The following is a 22,264-nucleotide window of genomic DNA, read 5'->3' on the forward strand; positions in this document are numbered from 1 at the left end:
TGCTATGTGACCAGCCCCCAATAAAAACGCTGGGTATTGAGTCTCTAAGGATCTTCCCTGGTTGGCAACATTTCATAGGTGTTGTCACAACTCATTACTAAGGGAATTAAATGTGTCCTGAGTGACTTCACTGGGAAAGGATTCTTGGAATCTTCCACCTGGTTTCCCTTGGACTTTGCTACATGTGCCTTTTCCCTTCACTGATTGTGCTGCGTATACTTCCACTGTAATAAATCATAGCTGTGAGTATTAGGACTATATGCTGAGTCTGTGAATCCTCCTAGTGAATCATCAAACATGGGGGTAGTCTTGGGGACCTCATGACACACAAGCCAATGCTTCCTATAATGTATTTCACTGCCCCTCTCATGGGCTATATGTAAAAGGTGGTAGGGGTAGTCAAAACATCATCGCCTTAAAAAAAAAAAAAGCATGATCTGAATGCTGACTTAGCTGCTAAGCTCCATTACTTTTCTGAGTCATGGTTTTGTCATCTATAAAACTGGGCCAATAATATGTAATTTTTCAGGTTTTTACAAAGATATAGAGATAATAGCACAAGAAATCCACTCTTCAGGGAGGAGCTATTATTTTTATTCAGAGTCTTTGGGATAAGATGGAACGATCAGAATGAATTCTATGGACCCACTTTTATGTATCCATATATCCATGTAGCAGTGGAACTAAGTATATAGACTAAAAGGTTCCAATTATGTTGGAACTTGTGAGCAGATTGTTTTCCTCAGGGTCTGTGTAGAGCTCCTCTAAGGACTTGCAGTGGGAATTGTTGTGTGGAGAGCAAGTGCAGCAAAGAACATGTTTATATTCATTCTCGGCTTTCAAGCTATGCTTGGTTATTTGTTTCTTGCTTTGGGGGGGGGGGTCCTGCCCACTCCACTGATTTCTGGGTCCCGACCTCTTTCTGGCTGCCAGTCTGCACTCCTTAACTCTTTATTGGATGCTCAGCTATTCCTCCAACTTTGTCCTTTTCCAATCACTACTTTACACAGGACTTACTTACCATTGTTCTCTTGGTTCTATATGGAGGATCCCCACTGAAACTTCTCTCCTGGATGTGCCCCTGGCATCATCCCTTAACCAGATTGTAATATTTGCTTTTGAATAAAGTACAGTTTCTTTTTGTGGAAGCAGAATTATTAGGCAAATGTAATCCCAATCAGTGGCAGCATAGTTGGAAGAAAAACTCATTTATGTTTATTTATTCTTTTAGTTCCATGCATCCAGAAGATGAACACAACACTTCTTAATATTAACATCGTTCCATCTGAAATAATGTCACTAAAAGGCTTAAAGATGAGTTATTTCAAATTTTGTTAGCAATTCAAATGGGGTAGATAGATTCTTTAGTATACACCAAAGCAACTGCCGTAAAAAGTAGTATTGCAAGGAGTTACTTATGGCATATCATTTTCAGGAAAAAAAGTCATTAGTCTTTGATATCAAGGGTGAAATATTTAAACAAAGACATTTGCTTTGTATTTCTCAACTAAACATGATATAATGGTGACAGCATTGCATGGGGAATCAGGGGTCCTATGTTTCAGTCTTTGTAATATCATCGTTAAGAGGCTTTTCTTACCTCTATTTTTATCTGAGTAGGGATGAGCTACTAGTACTTGCCAACAGAATGGGAGTAGAATTGATTGTGTCGCTTCTCTGCCAAGATGAGTTTGAAGCAAGTATCCCATCTCCATACTCTCTTCCCTTAGGTCCTGACTAGACGTGAACAACCAGGACAACCTTGGATGCTACTCGTTGAAAATGGCAAAAGCCATTCTCATTCAGAGTCCCTGAAGGGCCACATAAATAATTAATCCTTCCCTCTTACCAATCAGGAATATCCACACCATGTTAGCCACTGACATTTTGATATTTAATGTTATATTAGCTAGTACATTCCTAATTAAGTTGTTTCACCTCTTTATACCAATCTATTTGGGTTGTTGTAGGATTAAATGAGTTAAGATCATGCCTAACACATAATAAATGCTCAATAAATGTTAGCTGTTAATAGTATTACCTGCTCTGATGCTAACTAGTTATGAGTCATTGACCATGTCAGTTTCCCTGGACATCTATTTCTTCAACTGTCAAATATGAGTTACATAACACTTTCTAAGGTTCCCTAAGTTTGAAATTTTATAATCAGAAACCTCTTCAAATTGCTAAGAAAAAAATTATCTTAACCCACAGAAAGTGACCAGAGGATGAGGGGAGAAGCATTCAGATCATCAGGTAAAGAGAGAAAGGAGGAAACAGAATAGTACAAAGGATGCTGGGGGGGGGGGAAACCTTATTTAAAGAGAAGCATATTTCTTTTTGAAATTCATCACTTCTGAAATAAGCTTTGAAGAGAAGATTTACAAACCGGGCTGTGTCCGTGAGACTTTCATTCACACCCAAATGAATATCTTGTGTGGTAAGAAAACAAGGGTGTCCTCCCAGGAGTGCAAAGCCTACAATAAAAGAAAAAGGAAAAAATAGCATTTTGAAAAAAAAAAGAACTAAAGTAGAAAACAAAATTATGAGGAGTTGGCACCATCTCAATTGAAAAGTCAAACTCTTTAAAGCTCTCTAACATCTCTGCTAGGGAATTCCCAGGCAAAGCAAACCGAGGAACTGAGAGAGGTAGATGAAATTTTCTGTACACTCAACTCTCCTTCAGATGTGTGCCCATTTCTCCACCCTATTGTTCAGAACCTGGCAATAATGGGGCATTGTTCCCTTTTGGAGGCCATGCCTGGTTTTGGTTCTTTAAAATATATGATGATATTAATCCCAGAAAAATGGAAAAATAAACTGTAGTGTGGGATATCATGGATTGCAATGGAATACTAGTCAGTAATGACAAGGAATGAGTTACTAATGCATACAACATAGATGGATCTCACAAACATTAGGCTAAATGAAAGAAGCGACATACAAAAGAGTAGATCATGTATACTTCCATTTATATGAAGTTCTGGAACAGGCAAAACCACCAGAGAGTGGCAGAAATTAAAAGAGCAGTTGCTTCTGGAGACGGTGAGTAGCTGGGAAAGAGCATTGGCAAACATTCTAGGGTAATGGGAATGTTTTATACCTTGATACAGTTTGCAGGTAAAAAAAAAAAAAGGAAAATAAAGTAAGTAGTTCCTTCTGAAATGGAATGAAATAATTATATTCTACCTATCTTAGACTGTTTCAGAGTGTTCTCTTAAACATGCCCAGACCAAATGGTTTTTAGCTAGAGGGTACTAATTTCTGACTCTAGCAATGACTATTCACAGAGCACTACCATGTGCTGGCACTTTATAAGCACTCTTCCATTGAAACCTTCACTCTAACAAAAGCACAGTAGATATTACTATAAGAATTTTATAGACAAGGGTTCTGAGAGTCAAGAGTTTAAAACCTTGTTCGAGATTGTTTTTAAGAACTTATAGCCCTAGGGCTTGCCATAGGGGAGCCAGCCCCTGAGGCAATTTACATTGGAATTTGCAAAGACAAGACAATATAGTGGAACAGGACTCAGTCTTCTTCATCTGGAAAATCAGGCAATTTGCCTAGAGCCCTGAGATCCCTTGGAGATGTGATGTGCTACGTCCCAGGTAGAATCAGAGAACATGAAACACACTAACGATCCTACTTGCAATGGGTCCTGTAATAAAGAGTCTGACTCCGTTTATTTTGTTTAACTGCTACCAGTTTTCAAGCCAACCATCACACTCCCTTCTCCTTCTGCCCTATATCTGGGCAAGCTGGTAAGAAAGTGCACATGCTCTTTCCTTTGGCACAAGCAGGAGGTTCAAACTAAACAAGGCCTGCCCTGTGCATGGGAATCTTCACCCCAGCCTCACCTCCTACCCACAATAAAAGCCCAGGCCAGTATCATTTCTCCGCTCTCTAATGCCACTTTGAGACCAGTGTGGGAGACAGTCCTACCCTACCCAGGAAGCCATATTATGTGAGTAACAAACCTTTTCATACCCTCCTGGTGCACATGTGGCATCCTCATCGTCAACAGTCAAACAAAACTTTGGTTAAAGGCGCATTTTGTCTCTGCGGAGTGATCACAGTAGACCCTAGCATCGCAGCATAGTTCTGAAATTTATTTGTTCATTCTAAAAGTATGTGCCTGGTGGTATTCTAGGCACTGGGGAAAGCATTAGAAACAACAGGGTACAACTCCCTCCTTACACAGAACTTACATTCCAATAGGAATAATAAACTAAATATGTTGTATGTTAGATGTTGATAAGTGCCATAAGGAAAATAGGGCAGGGAGGGCAGATAGGGAATGTAAGGAATATGAGTTGTGGTCGAGGAAGCCACACTGAAACATACTAGAAAATGGAAAGAGCATGTCCTGAGGTTCTTAGAAAGGAGCATGACTGGTGGGTTTAAGGCACAGCAAGAAGATTGGTAGAAAGGTACACAGTGTGTGAGAAGGAGAGTAGTAAGAGGTGAGGTTGCAGAAGGAAGGTAGGGAGGAAGCAACAACTTTGACTTTTGTCTGAGTAAGATAGAAAGCCTTTGGAGGATTAGAGCAGAAGAGTCACATGATGCACTTATGTTTCAATATAACATCTGTAGTGGGGGAAGGGTGGAAGCAGGGAGACTAGTCCCTAGACCCATTTGCAAAACTCTGGGTGAGCATTGATAGCTTGGACCGAGATGGTAGCAGCTGAAATGATGAGAAAGTGATTGGATTCTTGATGTATTTTGAAAGTAGAGCCAGCACTCAGCAGATGGCCCTGCTCCATGCATCACTAAAAAAATGGTAGCAACCAGAGAACTTCCAGATTTCACCACCCATTTCCCCACCTGCCAGCATCTGTACCCATATATTCTGCTTTCCTTCCTATTAAGCATAGATGATCTCTTTATGCCCTATGGGTGTACTAGAAACCATGCCTCCTTGCATACTCAAGAACATTGCTCTAGAAATTCTTTCCTTTCTCTCTTACATTACCTTCATCATGAATATGCTATTCTCATTTTTTCACTCATTAATAAAAAAACAAATGCAAATTTTCTCTTGTCCCTATTTCCCCTGCTAAGTATCCCTTTAACTCCTTGCTCCCTTTGCACTAAAACTGTTTTTTCTTTCTCTCTTCAGTTCCTCTTTTCTCATTTCCCTCAAACCTATCCCCATAAGGCTTTGCATGACACCCCCCCCCCCCGCCTTGCAACACTGCACCAAAACTACTCCTCTCACTGAAGTTACCAATGATACATCTAATGGCCATTTCAGTTCTCAGTTTTCTTGAATTAGCAGCATTTAACAAAGTTGTTTACCACCTTCTCCTTGATAAACTTTCTTCATACACTGCCCAGGACACCACACCTTCTTGCTATTACATCTACCTTAGTAGTTGTTCCTTCTCAATCCCCATTGCTGGTTTCTTCTCTTTTCCTTGACCTCTTAATGTTGATGTCCCCCAGGGCCAGTCCTTGGTCTTCTTCTCTCCATCTATACTCATTCCCTCTCTAATCATACCCAGTCTCATGGCCTGAAATACCATCTATATGCTGATGACTCCCAAATATCTCTAGGGTAAATTTCACTCCCATATTCCAAACTAATAGCCAACTGCCTTCTCAACATCTTTGCTTGTGTATCTAACAGACATCTTAAACTCAGTACCTTCCAAACTGAACTCTTGATCTTCCCCTTTATCCTGCTCTACCTGGCCCATCCTGCTCACAGTTGCTCAGGCAGAAACCTTGAAGTCATCCTTAACGTCTCTTCTCTTACCCAATACATCGGAAATCTTGTTGGCTTTTCCTTCAAAACATATTCAGAATCTGTCCCTCTTACCCCTTCCACTGCTACCACTCTGGGCCTTGCCTCCATGTACTATAGCTACCTACGGATGGATTTCATTGCTTCTATCTTGTCTCCACCCCCAACCCCTGCAGTTTATTTTCAACAGAGCTGTCCAAGAGAGTCTTTTAAAATGCAAGTTAGGGATGCCTGGGTGGCTCAGTCGGTTAAGCATCTGCCTTCGGCTCAAGTCATGATCCCAGGGTTCTAGGATATAGCCCTGCGTTGGGCTCCCTGCTCAGTGGAGACCCTGCATCTCCCTCTCCCTCTGTGCCCCCCCCCACTTGTGGTCTCTCTATCTCTCTCTCTCACTTGCTCTCACTCTCTATCTCAAATAAATAAATAAAAATCTTTAAAAAAATAAAAAAATAAAATGCAAGTTAGATCATGTCCCTCTGTTCAAAACCCTCCAAAGATTCTTCATTTCACTCAAAGTAAAAGCCAAGTCCAAATAATGGAGTACATGTTTTGCCCTCAGTTCCAGGAACATTCTTCTCCTTGTTTCCAGCATACTATATCATCCACTTATTTATTATGTCTATTGTTTATTGTTTGTGTACCCATCAGAACATAAGCTCAACAAAGGCAGGAATTTTCCTCTGTTTTGTTCACTGATTTATCACTCTCAAGAACCTAGAATAAATACCGCTACATAGTAAGGACTCAACAAATACTTACTGAATGGATGTAGAAAGGATTTTGACTCTGGGGAGGGGACCTATTCCTTTCACTTGCAATCATCACCTAATATTGTTAACAGAAAGAACAGAATTTTCTATTATGTGTGAAGTGAGCTGATGGACTTTAGTGATGATTATAATCACAAATCACTGTTGAGTATTTAATCTGTTTCTAAACAGGGAACATCACCTAAACAAATGTGAATACTGCACATTCACCAAGAAAGTATTTATTGTACACCTACTGTGTGCCTAGCACAGAAATGAATGTCACTGAGGGTTGGAAACTACAGAGGAAGGTTTCATTCAGACAGTTTAAGACCTCCTGGCAGGTCTGCTCCAAGTCATACTCTTACTTTGACTAGAAGTCATTTTGCTGTAATGATGCAGGATTAGGTTGCTGCCTTTTCATTTTCCTCTTTGTGCTATAAAGAAGATTCACATCAAGCCTGGACTTACGAGGCAGGAGTAGGGAGAGGGGTTATAGAAAATGTTAAGAAGTAGGAGTCCACCAGGAAACAAACTGAGCGTTTTAGAGGGGAGGGGGGGGGTGGGCTAGCCTGGTGAAGGGTATTAAGGAGGGCATGTATTGCATGGAGCACTGGGTGTTATACGCAAACAATGAATCGTGGAACACTACATCAAAAACTAATGATGTACTGTATGGTCACTAACATATCATAATAAAAAGAAAAGAAATTGGAGTCCAAGCCTTTAGCAGTTCTAGAAGGAGATAAGATGGGGAGACATTACCTCTGGTCAGAAAGGAGCCTCAGACCCCAGTTTAAAAGCACAGATCAAGCATTTGCCAGCTTATCAGACCTGGCTGGTGATAAGTACTGCAGGCGAGTGTCAGGGGTCCGGAGCAGCTTCCAGGAGCCACTCTTGCTGAGAAGAGGAGGGCGGAGGGACAGGGCTCGCCTCTCTCTTCTCCCTTCAGCCAGAGCAGCCTGCTTTTATCTGTCATTTGTTTATGCATTCATGTTGGATATTTTTGAACAAAGGGCTTCTTCTGTTAATACCTTAGTTTCTGCCTGGGAAAATAAGCGTCCATCTGATTTTGCTCTTTTCCTCACAGATCCGTGCAAGCTTTGGAAGGAGGGGTATAAATAGAATTCAGGCACTGGAAATGTGAGGGCTCTGAGGACTCTTGCTGGTAGAACTAAGACAGTCATGAGCCTCTCTGTGCTTCACTTTCATACCTGGAGAATAGCATCACAATTTTTTATATTGTCACCTTTGTAAAGATGTACATTTGAAATAGCTTGGAAAGCACCAGCTTCTCTGTCACCTTGAAAGTGAAATACAAAGTTCAATAATGAAAAGAACCATCTCTTAGGATGCCTTGTGCATCTTTTCTATCAGCTACTGCACTTACCAAGATTAATAAATGTATCTGTCTATCTGCTCAATTAATTTGCGATAAAAGAATATAATCATCGGTAGACACACAGGAGATGCACAGTTTGCCTGGCAAGCATACACACAGAGCAGGGGAGGAGTAACTCATCTACAACTACACACAGCGACGTCAGTACATCTCACAAACATAAAGCTGAGCAAAAGAAACCGTACACAAAAGACCATATGCTGAATGATTCCATCCCAGGCAAAACTAATCTGTGATGCTAGAAACCAGGATCACGGTTACCCTTGGGTAGAGGGAGTCGCAACTAGAAGGAGATACAAGGGAGAGCTTCTGGGCGCTCTTAATGTCCTGTTTCTCTATCTGGGTATTAATTACTAGGATGTGTTTACTCTAAGAATTCGTTGAGCTATATATGCTTCAGGATTTGAGCCCTTTTCTGTAGGCATGTTACACTTTAATAAAAATATTACATGAGCAATTCATATGGCTTAAGTTGAGTGGCGAATTTTACTCTGACCTCTGAGATAAGTAGAAATACGGTTGTAACTCTGCAACTCAGGCTGGGGGTGGAATCCTCAAGGACTTTCCTATGAGGAGGCTGGCACAAATCTGAGGCAATGATAGACAGCTTTAATTACATCCTATTTTCATTCTAAATACCAGAGTAACAGGTTTTGATGGAAAATTGTGCCAAAGGATGATGAATAAGATGCACACGAACATTATAGAAATGCTCTACTATGGGTTTGGTTGAGGTTCAGTGTTTCCGTAAGCATTTAAAGCAACTACTTACTCTGACAGAGTCTCCTCCTGTTGAGTTTGGCACAATGCCATGTGCAATTAGACTCATGGATATTTATTGAAGATAATGGTGAATATTCTGTGAACCATAACTTTTTACGGTCAGATGTTGCTTTTCTCATGTATTTGTTGTTATATTGTGCCGGTTTCAGAGCACTTCTATATAGAAAACCATTGCATGGTGCACTGGGTGTTATATGCAAATAATAAATCATGGAACATTGCATCAAAAACTAAGGCTATACTGTATGGTGACTAACATAACATAATAAAAAATTATTATAAAAAAAGAAAACCATCATATAACAAAATGCTTAATGCCATTTGTAGAAACAATTTTACTAGAATAAAACATGACTATTACCTGTTCAAATTAAATTAGATACTTAAAAAACACATGTGATCATAGCTTCCAATCCTAGGTCTGCCATTTTTTCGCTATGCGTCTGTGAGCCATTTGCTGAACCCGTTTCAGCCTGTTTTCCTCAATGGTCTTGTCCTTATGGAATTATCATAAGGATTAAGTGAGATAATCCCTATAATTAATGTGGAGCACTTGGTATGGGGTCTGCACCCGAAGGCTTATTAAGTCTTCACTCTTGGTTTTATTAATAGCTTAACTACCACATTTTATGTGAATGGTAAAACTGATCACTTATTCAGGGATATTTGACATAAAAAATAGCATAACATCTGAACAGAAAAAAGTTGTAGAAAACCCCAACAACTTCAAAAAATTAATTTAAAAAACCTTAAAGTTGAGAAATGTCTATGTACTAATCCATTTTTTTGATGACTTCAAAACAGAACACCTCTCTTAAGTACTAATGATAAAATAAAATTCTGCCCAACTCATAGAAGGTCAGTGCTGAAAAGGAGCAGAATTTGAGAATTACTGACCGGTTTATGCAATATTCATTTTTCTTCAAATGTCAACATGATTTCTTAAAGGAGCCATCTTTAAAGAGAAAAATGTTCTCATCTGTTTTCTTCCTGGGACTTAACAACTAGGTGACACCTTATATGGTTCCCCTCACCCTCCTTTCTTCTCTCCAGGGGCAAGGGGTGTGCCTTAGTAAGAACAGTGAACTTGAGATCTGAATCCTCGTGCTATTTGTATTACCAAGTCACTTAATCCCTCTGAACTTTATTTTGTTATATATTTGATAAGCCTCATTACTGATTATTACAAGGCAAGAACTACATGAAGTAGTTGTTTGCTTCTAAATCCTAGAAAGCTCTTAAGGGGCGCCTGGGTGGCTCAGTCAGTTAAGCATCTGACTCTTGATCTCCGCTCAGGTCATGATCTCAGGGTTGTGAGATCCAGCCCCACATTGGGCTCTGCCCTGGATGTGGAGCCTGCTTAAGATTCTCTCTCTGCCCCTCCTCTCTCTCTCTCTCCCTCTCTAAAATTAATTAATTAATTAATTAACCCTAGAAAGCTCTGATGCTTGTAGACAGAATGAAATATTTGGAGAATCAACCAATGTGTTTTTGTTTATGGTACCTCCACCTTGATCCTATCCATTTGTCCATTTGGGCAGTCATGTTATTGATTCAAGGGAGATCTGACAGAGCAGAAATGCAGAGAGAAAGGAAAGAGGTGGTATGTGGCTTCTGAGTTTCAAAATGGACTTTTTAAAACATAACAGAGATAATAGTTGAGAAAAAAGGAATTCTGAGTCTCAATAGCTTACGATTACAGGCACAAACTGTAGATTTGAAAGAAATCTTGGATAGTCAGAGCCAGTTTTTTCTTCCTGCTTTATCACCTAGCCTCCAATACTGGGAACTGAGGGTGGAAAAAGAGGAGCAAGAGAGAAGCAGCAACAGAAATAGAAATGGATGGACCTTTGACACCATACCCTGCTGTCTGTCCCCTAGGCCAAGTCCTGAAGCATGATGGAAATTTCAGGTAAGTTTGGGGAACCCCAGAGCTGATAACACCTCTGTCTTGCTTTTAAGACAGAGCAACACATGTTATAGAACTCCCTGGCACCCAGCCTGAAGAAGGAAGGAGAGAGAAAGCCTTGCAGTATCTCTGTACCCAGTATGACATGGAGAGCTGCCAAGGGGTTGAGAGAGTCAAACCAAGAAATATTTCAGGTCTCGTAATCCGAGGGAAGCAAACTCCAGTGAATGGGAGACAGCCAAGGTCCAATGGGGATGTAGAAGTCCCGGTGGACTCCAGTGTAGATATCTGATGATGTCCTGATTACCAATGCCCAGATCCCCATAGCCCTAGACGTCTTCTTCACATACTCTCCAGGGCTTAACCATGGCTATGGGGAAAGGGAGAGGAGAGCTTACATTGACAAAATAAACCCCGAAATGGCTGAGGATTGCCTAACATTGTGGAGATTTGGTTTCCTCCATCCTGCAAAACTGGAACAAGCAAGAAAAAATTCTTTACCTGTTAGGAAAATACACATTTTTTGCCCACATGAATTTGAGAGCTGAGAATTTGTGTCCACTCACATTTTGTACTGAACGTGAAAAGCTCTTTGGAACTTGTAATCAATTCTTCATGGAATTCCTACAGATGACGCTAATCTTTCTGCTTACAGCTTCTTTGAGAATTGGAAAGAATGCTCAGAGGCTTGCACTGCTACTCCCAGTGACAGTGTTTTCCCTTTGTGCTTGCTAACAAGACAGACAAATTCCCCTACTGGGCGACTCCTCCCAGATCCTAACCCTCTGGCCCCCTCTTCAGCACAAGTGGGAGTTTGTCTGCGGACTCACCTGTTTCTGTGGACAGTCTTGTTCGAGTACTTCTTTTTTCAAAAATCATGCCTAAGGACTTCCCTTGTAATAAGGGCAAATACTGAAAATTAAGGACAAGAATACAATTAAAGTGAAACATATTTTATATCCAATATCAGAGATTATGTTTCAAAAGTTATTCTTTACATTATCGTAAAATGTGGAATAATTAATCACTGCTTCCAAATAAGCATTCAAAATATTACCTAAAAAGTGAATTTAAAGTGGGTTTTTTTTTCATGTTCTATACAAAGGGAGGAAGGGAACAGGAACTCCTACAGCTTATTGACATGTAATTAGAAAATATTAGTTGCTCTGGGTTCAACCTGAACACTTGTTCCAAAGTATGTTAATATTCCCGACTGAAACCATCTTTTTACCTAAATCCATGGAAATTCGCATCAATGTTCAATGACCTAGAAGATGCTTGGTTCAGAGGTGTTTTCTCAGCTAGAAGCAATGCTACTCTGTCACAACATGGGGCATTAAGACTCCTAAAGAAGCCCCAGCGACACTTTCATCATGCATCCCTGTGGGAGTGCAAAGGCTTTGTTTCTGGAAGTCATTTGGAAACAATCTGGAGAGTTTGGGTGTGGGGTGGGGCTTTTCCTCCTTCCTCTTCTCTTTGATAGACTTCCTGATAGGATGAGTTCTGGAACAAATAGATTCCTGCCAGCTAACTTTCCTTACACACAAAGTATGAAGACTAGGCCTGGGGTCTTGGGGGACCTTTTCTCCTTATTTCAGAAGTCTTATATGGGAATGTCAACTCATAGCATTTGGAGACACTCCTGTTTTCTGACGTTGGAGAGCTAGTGAACTAGATAAGAAAACCAACGTTGTGTAACCAACTTCCTCAACCTGAAACCAGCTCTTTAAAGTGCTTTTGAACCAGCTTGGAACATGAAAATGCTTTCACAATTAAGCAGCCTAAATGAAGCTGCTGCATTAATTAAGTGTTTCAAACATAAATTGCTCAAAATGCAGAATAATGCTCACAGCTAAGCACCATATCCCATCTCTTCTCCTACTTGGTTACCACTTAATTGTTTCTTTGCTAATCTAAATTATTTTTAATACTGTCACATGGTTGTGAATTTCTGGACATTATCCTAATGATCATATAGCTGATAGTCATCCACAACTGAAATTTGTTGCCAGAAAAAAAAAGTATTGTCCTTATTTTTAACTTGATAGAAAACACACAGAGAAAAGAATGAAAGTATAAAAATAAAATCTTTCCAGAGAAATGATTCCTTAGGTTCTGATCCAATTAATAATGAATTTCAACATTCCACATGAAAGAGGTGCAATGACTTGTCATTGAATAACTGATTTTTATGCTTTTTATATGTCTGTACACTCAGTGATAATCAATTACCTTGACTGTGTGGTTTCATTACTTACCTACTGTTTAGGAATTTTAATATATTTTCTTTCCCCTCTTTCTTTGGAAAAGCTGTCTTTAAAAAGGCTGGCTGGTAGTATCAGAAAATAAGATGAAAATGCTACATACCTCTCCTTTCTGTTTTATCCTAAATTTTAGATCTGCTGATAGCCATAACATATACTTAATATCTTCTCCTGTGAAGTCCTTTAGGGTGAGGAGGTCACGACCCTTCAGCTGTACTTTATTTTGTAGTGGTTGTCCACATCTACAAAAAAGAAAAAAGAAAAATAAGGAGAAATATATATGTAAGAAGAAAAAAAAAACTCCATGACCTATGGTGGTTCGTTGTTTTATTCTTGAAACAAAACATAGCAAATCACATGGAGTCTCATGTGTCTCTGCAAAGTGCTAATGCATTAAAATTGATATGGCTTTGGTTTACATTTTAGATGTCCAGTATTTTGGATGTTGAGAGAAAAGAAACATTTGAGTTGAACTCTTATTTGCTGGGAATAGCCATTATCAGTGGTTTTGCCACTTACTAACTGTGCAACTTCAGGCAAGTTACCTAATCTCTCTCTGCACCTAAATTTATCTCTGACCTAGAAAATGAGTATAATAATCTTATAAGTGAGGATGAAATTATCTAATACCTGGAAATCAGACAGTGTCTGGCATATACTAAGCATTTGATAAATTTTAGCTATTATTATTGATTGATTATATGATTGATTATACAAACAGAATTTACAGTGTCCATACAATAGAAAACATTTTCATTCTTTTTCCCCTACCGCCCTTCAAATCTATTCTTGGAAATTTGTTCTTTACTTGTCCCTGGTCAAATACAATGGGCCTTGTGGCTTTTCTAGTAACTTTCAGAAAATAAAATTTAAACAATCCTCTGTGCTTACTTTCTTCCCCCCTGAGTCTCAGTAAAACAATGTGTAATAATAATAATGATTTTTTTAACTTTAAAAAATGTACTGCAAGTTAACACCTTTTTTTTTTCTTCCAGCTCATGCCTAATTCAAGCTGGCCCCCTCTAGAGGGAAGAGGGACCATGAGCTGCTTCCTCTATTTCCCTGCCTTTAGTCCCTCCAAGTAAAGCCTAGGGAAGGTGAGGAGTTAAGGGTCAGGCAAAGTCTGTTTCTGTTCAAGCAATCTAGCCTTGGTATAGGTGCTTGAGGCTGTGTCTTTCTCTTCTGGGGTGCTTTTGCGGGTCCTTCAGAGAACTCTTGATCGTTGTGAATTTCTCACAGTAGTCCTTGGTGGTGGACAATTACATTTCTCGTGCCATCCAGGGGAATGCATCCAGACTCCTTTTGCAGAGATCTCCCCATCCTACAGGAGGTCTCTTGGCCATCATGTGAAACAATACCGTGCTAGGTCCCTTTCTCCGTCTGTGTTGGCTCATGGGAAGCTCTTCATGTTCTTTGCTCTGACAAGAGTCAGTTTCATTCCAGTATAGACTTCCCTCTTGTTCTGCCATCAAAACAGCTAGGCGGCCTCTCCCCCTTACTCTAGATGTCCCAGGTATAGGCCTGGATTTGGTGTATGGTGTCCTCAAGCTCTCCTATTAAAGATATCGATGCCCTGGGAGCCTAGGCTCCCTAGGCTTGAGGTGAGGGGAGAGTACCTCTCCCTGTTATACACAGTGGCAACACTTTAAAGATCCTCTTCTAGGGACGCCTGGGTGGCTCAGTCGTTAAGCGTCTGCCTTCAGCTCAGGGTGTGATCCTGGCGTTATGGGATTGAGCCCCACATCAGGCTTCTCTGCTGGGAGCCTGCTTCTCCCTCTCCCACTCCTCCTGCTTGTGTTCCCTCTCTCGCTGGCTGTCTCTCTCTCTGTCAAATAAATAAATAAAATATTTTTAAAAAATAAAGATCCTCTTCTAATCTACAACCTATCTCTTGGTTTCTGCAGTCCATTTTAGAAGCTGGCAGGGGTCACCAGTGGGTTGCAAGACTAATTCTTGTATATCTCCTTAGTTCCAGTTTTAGTGGCACAGCATCTCACTTTGGAATGAGGGAAGAGTAACACCTATTGGGCCCGAGCAGAAACTGAAATAGAAAGAGTCCCATTTTAACATTTGGTTACATTGTGATGACAATAATTATTATTTGGGGTAATCAGTATCCAAAAGTGAAAACGTTTATTCTTTCACTTTCCCAGTGTTATCTCTATTTAACAATAATTCTATTGTATACAATTAGAAATTATGAATAACAAAGGGCAAATTGTGGTTCACCACAGGTACTAAACATTAATCTTACTAGAAGTAAAATTGTCACAAAATGATCATGCTTCAGTTTCAGCCTAACGAAAGAGCTTGGACTACTTGAGATGAAGAGTAAATTCTTTGGTGGGATTTATGTATGTCTTGCAATGATGACAGGAGGATAGATAGGAAAATCACCAATTCACTCAATTTGTTGTTTCCACTGCATGATGTCAAATAACTTAGACAAAGGAATATTTCAATAAACATCCAACTTTCTGGCGAAGTTGAGTGGTTCACTTAGTCTTTGATAGATGAGTAGATTTTTTTCAGTTAACTTTTTGTGCTGTTAAGCCCTTCAGAGATTCTAGGTAGTAAGGAAAGGAACTTGCATGAAGACCAAGGGTTTATGAGTTAGTTGGCTAATGGTTGATTGATTGATTGATTGATTGAATATAAGATACTAATGACAGGGGTGCCTGGGTGGCTCGGTCGATGAAGCGTCTGCCTTCGGCTCAGGTCATGATCTTGGGGTCCTGGGATCAAGCCCTGTGTCAGGCACCCTGCTCAGTGGGGAGTCTGCTTCTCCCTCTCCCTTTGCCCCTCCCCCCTGCTTGCACTCTTGCCTCCTCTCTCCCTCCCAAATGAATAAATTAAAAATCTTTTAAAAAAAAGATACTAATGACATTCAATTCCAATAGAAATTAGTGTTTTCAGCTTATACATGGATCAAAGTTTTGGTCAACATACTTGTTTCAAAGATGTACCATAGTCTTCAACTTTTATTTTATTTTTTAATTATTTTTTAAATTTTTATTTAAATTTTAGTTGGCAAACAGGGCAATATTGGTTTTAGAAATAGATTTCAGTGATTCGTCACTTACAACTTTTAAAAATATGTCGCTCATCTACTCTCTAAATGGAAATTTCTTTAAAGCAGTGGCCCACAACTTATTTTTATTACAGACCCCTAACATTAATAAATTTTGGACATGGATCTACAATGTATGTTTACTTATTTATATAATGTATGTGTTACTACCCTAATAGACTATGTACAGAGCAAGACATTTAAAAAATGTAAAAGTTTAGACTGAGAAGAACCAAATATTTTAAAAATAAATTTGTAAATATACAAAAATATTTTGCTGGCTAAACAAGTTTCTAGAATAGGCCTTCAGGGGAATGAAACATGAGAGACTATGGACTATGAGAAACAAACTGAGGACTTCAGAGGGGAGGGGGGTGGGGGAATGGGATAGACCGGTGATGGGTAGTAAGGAGGGCACGTATTGCATGGTGCACTGGGTGTTATACACAACTAATGAATCATCGAGCCTTACATCGGAAACCGGGGATGTACTGTATGGTGACTAACATAATATAATAAAAAATCATTTAAAAAAAAAAAAAAAAGAATAGGCCTTCATTTTCTTCCTTCCACTGGAACCCTAGTAAAAATCTTACAGAACTGTGTCCAAGACTTGGATAATACCAGTCAGAAATTTGATAATTTAAAGACATGGATTTTAGGCAGAAAATGTATTTTTACATATGTATTTTGGTTATGTGTTTGGTTCTGATAATGTTAATTAGTGATAATATTAAGCAACACTTGGAATATACAAGTACTGATATTGTTGAGAGGTAAACCCTTAGACTGATATTCTTGCATTTTTTAGAGTCAGCTGGATCTGGGGATCTGTAAACAGGTTTAATATGTCTGACCTGAAGTGGAGGCATAAAGCTTAAACTTTCCCAATTCATATTTAGGGCATCTTTGCAAATAATTCTTTTTCTGGAATGAGGTCCAAGTAAGATAAAATCACAGGGGATAAACTCTCTTGACCCTGTGTCTCAAATAAGACATTAATATTCCATGGCTTAAGACTTCCTCCAATATTATTTTTAAAAGGGAAAAAAGCATTGCTGGAAAACCCTGCTTCCCAGGATTTAAGAATTTTTTAAAATTATGTTCAATTAACCAACATATAATATTTGTGAAACATCACTATGGTTGTTGAACTCCCATCAACAATTGGAGAAACCACTCATATGCCAATTTTGAGGACTTATTTTTTGCTGAGAGCTCAAGCTCATTCTCCTGGCAATTTTGGAGCCCACAAAAGCTTAGTCATCAGAGCAACACTTAAGGGATTCAATACCCTCCCACACTCTCAGCCCTTGCAGGGTTGTGTTCTATCTACTTCCTTCTAAACACTCACAGGACTACAAGTTTCACTGAAGAGAATAGCATGGATCTTGGCATTGTGGTGGTAGTGGTGATGGTGTTGAATCTCAGAGAAAAAGAATTGAAAAAGAAAGGAAAGGATGCATGGAACTTAATTTTTCTCCCCCCTTCCCATGAAAGAAATAATGGTGAAAGAGACCCAACACCACCTTCAGCTACTTCAAAAAAGCTCCAATTTCCAGCTCTTATAAGCAGGAGACAGATTAGAAGTAAAAGGTCTCCGGATCTTTCTCGGGTTTCTCCTTATACTCCAAGAAGTTGGGATTAGGGTTGGGTTTAGGGTTGGGTTAATGTGCTGTTGGGATTGCATTGTGAGATGCTGCTCTTGTTATTTCTCCACTGACAGATTCAAGTTTAAAGATAAAAAGAAGATACAAACATCCTGCTTGTATCTTCCCATTTTGTCCAGACCTTTCATTTTAAAATTTATATAGCAACAGAAACCTTATTTCAAATTATTTCTTTTAGACAACAAGTAATCAGAAGAATACCTCTTTGTGACTCCAATCTCCATAGAGCAGTTACTGATAATATAGCCTTCACTCTTGCCCTGGGATTGTGCCTCCAGTAAGTATTAGCAGATAAGCTTTTTTTTTTTTTTAAATACAGGTCGTTCTGGCTTTGTATGGTAGTGTGGGACTGTAAATGACCGTTAAATCTGCAACCATGCAGAGCAACCTTAATAAGTTGGAAAAAAATCACAATTGTTCTGTGACTTAATTTTTTGTCAAAACATTAAACATTCTCATATTATCAGTTATAAATGTGTAGGGAAATGAAAAAAATAGTGAAACAAATACACTTATTACACTACAATTTAAAACATTAGAAATATTGAGAATTACAGTGTTTTATTTTTTGTGAAAACTGTCAAGAGTAGTTTGAGCTATCATGCTGTCTTCTTATTATATAGCGTACGTTACAGAGCAAGCATCTTGTCTGTGCTTTGGTGAATTGCCATACATTCTAAGTTTGGGTCAACTTCCAAAATTTTATCCTTTGCACTTTCAATATGTAAAATATCTCTAATAATTCCTTGAATGTATGTTTTGCTGGTGTCACTTCCTCTGGAACACATCCTTATACTTTGTGTCACAACCACTTTGCTCATTTAAGTCGGTAAGTTTGTCTTCACTGAATTCCTCTGACTACATAGCTAGAGCCTCTCTAACGGTAGCAGGGTCAACAGTCCCACCATCAGCTATTTCTTCTATAAATGCATTCCCATTTGATTCAAATGTAGCTGGCAGTGTTATTTTTTATTTCTCTGCTGCACTTTGGTCTCTGTCAGACAATTCCTCCTTTCCGTTATTCATTTTTATAAAATGGCACATCAGTTTGTCATTGGGAAAAAAGCAGTGCAACTATAGTCTTTGCTGTTTGTATGTAAACTGAATAACAGATGCACAGTGAGCAATCACCAAAACTTGATGCGATTGGTCACTGATCATGATGTGCAGCTGTTATTTACATAGTGATTTGTGTACAAAAGCGCCAGCAATGAGGTTTTTACTTTATGCAACTACTCACAATTAATATACTATGGCAGCTGAAACTTGTACTGTATACTTGAAAGACGGTTGTTATTTGACTCAACTGCACTAATTGAAATTCCTGCATATTGGGACCTTGCAAAGGAAGGACTGCCTGTGCTCCAAATGCTTTCTCATCATAGGACTCTTCCACATACCATTCTTTCTGTCCAGAACACTATTCCCTCAGCTCTCAATGCTGGCTCCTTCTCATCCTTAGGCTTAAATACCACCTCCTGGGAGATTCCTTCCCTGACTGTACTAAGTAGTTTCTATTTTTTTTTTAAAGATTTTATTTTTATTTGACAGACAGAGAGACAGCCAGCGAGAGAGGGAACACAGGCAGGGGGAGTGTGAGAGGAAGAAGCAGGCTCCCAGCAGAGGAGCCTAATGTGGGGCTCAATCCCAGGACTCCAGGATCACGCCCTGAGCCGAAGGCAGACGCTTAATGACTGAGCCACCCAGGCGCCCCAAGTCGTTTCTGTTTTGCCTTCATTTGTTCATGATACTTACCACAGTTTTTAAATATTTATTTACATGCCCGTTTATATTACTTACTTTTTACCTTCCCGTTGAACTATATGATCCATGATGGCAGGGATCCTGCCTATTTTATTTATTAATATGTACCCAGTACTTATTGCAATGTCTGGGATATAGTAGGTATTCAATAAATACTTCTTAGGTAAAAGGATGAATGAATGATATTATGTCTCTGGGCAGAAGTAGAACAATTTATATAAGAATGAATTCAGCAGATTTCTGAGAATGAATTTAAAGAAAATTGCCATGGTGGATTTTCAATATACTGATCAAACTCTGATTACAAAAGAAAGATACCAAGAGCCCCCATAAGACAATTAATGTTGAGGGAAAAGCAAGTATGGGCTGTGGCCCAGGCTGAACACAAGGTTTGAGTGTCATGGAGGAAAACTGATTGTGGCCTAGCGTGTTGCTAAAGCTGAAATTCCCCAGGGCTCAACTACTCTTGTAGAGTATTTACACTCTTGGGAACAACAGTTGGACATATGCACATGAAACAAGAGCGTTGGGGTGCCTGGGTGGCATAGCGGTTAAAGCGTCTGCCTTCGGCTCAGGGCGTGATCCCGGCGTTATGGGATTGAGCCCCACATCAGGCTCCTCTGCTATGAGCCTGTTTCTTCCTCTCCCACTCCCCCTGCTTGTGTTCCCTCTCTCGCTGGCTGTCTCTATCTCTGTCAAATAAATAAATAAAATCTTAAAAAAAAAAAAAAGAAAGAAACAAGAGCGTTATAACCTGGGATCTCAGGCACAGCAGTCTGAGTCAAGTGCAAAAACCTGAAAAACTGAAGAGAGGACCTGGTGGGACAAACTTTTGCCCATAGCACCATGAGAGCCAAATCCAAAGTACAGTAACAGTAAACTATAGCAATATTTTGGTTCCCTCTGTCCATGAGCCCCTCTTGTACAGAATAAGTTCCCAGTGTTCTTGGGGACAAAATGGGCAGAGAGGTAGATCCTGGAAATTTTTAAAATTGTATCTCAACCAGTGAAAGGGAGTCGTACTGTTCACCATTGGAAAATCATTACAGTAGTCACCACCTTTCTCGATTCTATTCAGGGGGTGGGGCAGGAAATGTTTGCATAGGAAAAATAGCTGTTTTTCATAGATATCGAGAACTAACCAGGAAAATTTATCAGTGGAAGGAAAGCAAACACAATGGTTCAAGTTTAAGTTCCTATCCTGTTTACTGTCTCCTCATAGACCTCCCCTTGGCTCTGAAATTGAGCTGCCACACCTGTTTCCTAAGCTATTTAAAAATTCGAGAAAAGTAGAAAAGTTCCACAATTGTACCATGTTGAAATGCCTCTGCCACAGGCCCCCTTTTTTTCTGGTCTGTATCAAGCATTTCTTGCTTTCTGGTGATAAATCCATACTCAAATTAGCCAGCTCAAAGCACTGGCACAAATGGCTTCTAAGTTCTTATAGAGACCCTATGCCTCAGTTGGAGGCAGCCTACTCTGGTTCTGGAGCACCTGAACCAGGGCCAGAATCACTATTTTAGTGTTTCCATAAAATACGTGGTTTCCTTATACTTCAGTGTGTCTCCTTGGTAAACCAGACCTAAACCACATTATCATTCTTCAGCCAACACACAATAGGGAGGATACAATATTGGAGAAAACAATGGGAACCATGTACAGATTTTCTGTCAAAACTGTCATTGCAGTCTGGTTAAAGCCAGAGCTTTTGAAAAAGACAAGACTAGTTCCTTACATTTATTTTATCCCTTGAAAAAATAATTACAGAGATTTCTCAACCTCAGATCACCAAATGCTAAGAAGTTAAGCCAAGGTAATAGTAGACCTTTGTGTTAGCTTTACCCAAATATCTTTCTAGCTAGAGAATGGAAGCATATTCTGTATTGGCAGAATAAAACCTTTCATTGCAAGAGTCTGCGTTTTCCAACTCTGGTAAATTATTTGGAGCACGGGAGGAGATCTGGATGTGTTCCCTTGTATAATTGTATTTTGTTGGAAGAGAAAGTGCTTGATTCGAGTAAAATGTGATCAGTCAGAAACAGACTTTGCCAGAATAGGAAAAAATTCAGTGTTAAATGGTATTTTAATCCCTGTGGAAAATTTGTGATGAAGACTTTATCTTCTGGAGGCATAAGAGGGAGTCAGTGGGCCTTATGGCTGATATTTTTGTGTTTCTTTAACGTTGCAGATTGGGGCAACCTTTAAGGAATATTTTGTTGGTGTTTTTATTTTCTTTACTGAGATATTTTGGCTGTATTTTTAAAAAGGAGATTGTGCAAGGGTAGAATGGCCATCTTGATCAGTTTGAAAGGATCAAAGTAATCAAAGCAGCAGAATAAAAAGGACAGTGGTTTTAATTATTCCAATTCTAGTTCTAGTTCAACTGTAACCTTGGGAAGATCATTTTCCATCACTGGCCTCAATTCTTCATCTGAAAAATTAAGAAAATCAACTCAAAATCAGTGATCCATTTTGTCTTTGTCTTCCACAATACTCGCGAAGTTTATAAACGCAAGATTTCTCATGGGCAATACTGGAGCCATCTGAATTCCCAGTGACCCGCCTTTAATTTCATCCCTTTCTTGCCATCTCAAGAAGTCATACTGCAATGCCCGCAAGGGAGAGTGACTTTATGTTCACAAAACCCTTGAATCTCATCCTACTGATTTGGGGGAAAAAAAGCACTAATTATTCCAAATTTCTTTACTTCATTAACAACAATAATAATAGTCTCTTACTAAAAATTGACCTGCAACCTTTCTCACTGTTGCCACATGCTCATAGGTGGTTTAAGTCACTGTTGTAACTGGGTGACTAGGTGGTTTCTAAGAAATCTGAGATTGTCAAGCTAAAATGGTGTGACTTCCTGTCATCTGAAAATTGAAGAGGGTTAGCTTTGTGCAG

At 39.4% G+C, this 22,264-nt stretch overlaps 1 protein-coding gene across 1 annotated transcript in view; it reads right to left on the reverse strand.

The window, feature by feature from the left end:
* OTC (ornithine transcarbamylase) overlaps window positions 1-22,264 on the reverse strand; it is a 61,176-nt gene that overhangs the window by 35,369 nt on the left and 3,543 nt on the right. Inside the window, exons 2-4 of the mRNA XM_045775731.2 lie at window positions 12,960-13,098; window positions 11,423-11,504; window positions 2,390-2,477 (exon numbers count right to left, since the gene is read on the reverse strand). Coding sequence (XP_045631687.1) covers window positions 2,390-2,477; window positions 11,423-11,504; window positions 12,960-13,098 — 309 coding nt within the window. The remainder of the gene's footprint in view (window positions 1-2,389; window positions 2,478-11,422; window positions 11,505-12,959; window positions 13,099-22,264) is intronic.

The sequence above is a fragment of the Ursus americanus genome, chromosome X (genome assembly GCF_024610735.1).
Source record: "Ursus americanus isolate L20-20 chromosome X, mUrsAme1.1.p, whole genome shotgun sequence".
NCBI classification, from domain to species: Eukaryota; Metazoa; Chordata; class Mammalia; order Carnivora; family Ursidae; genus Ursus; species Ursus americanus.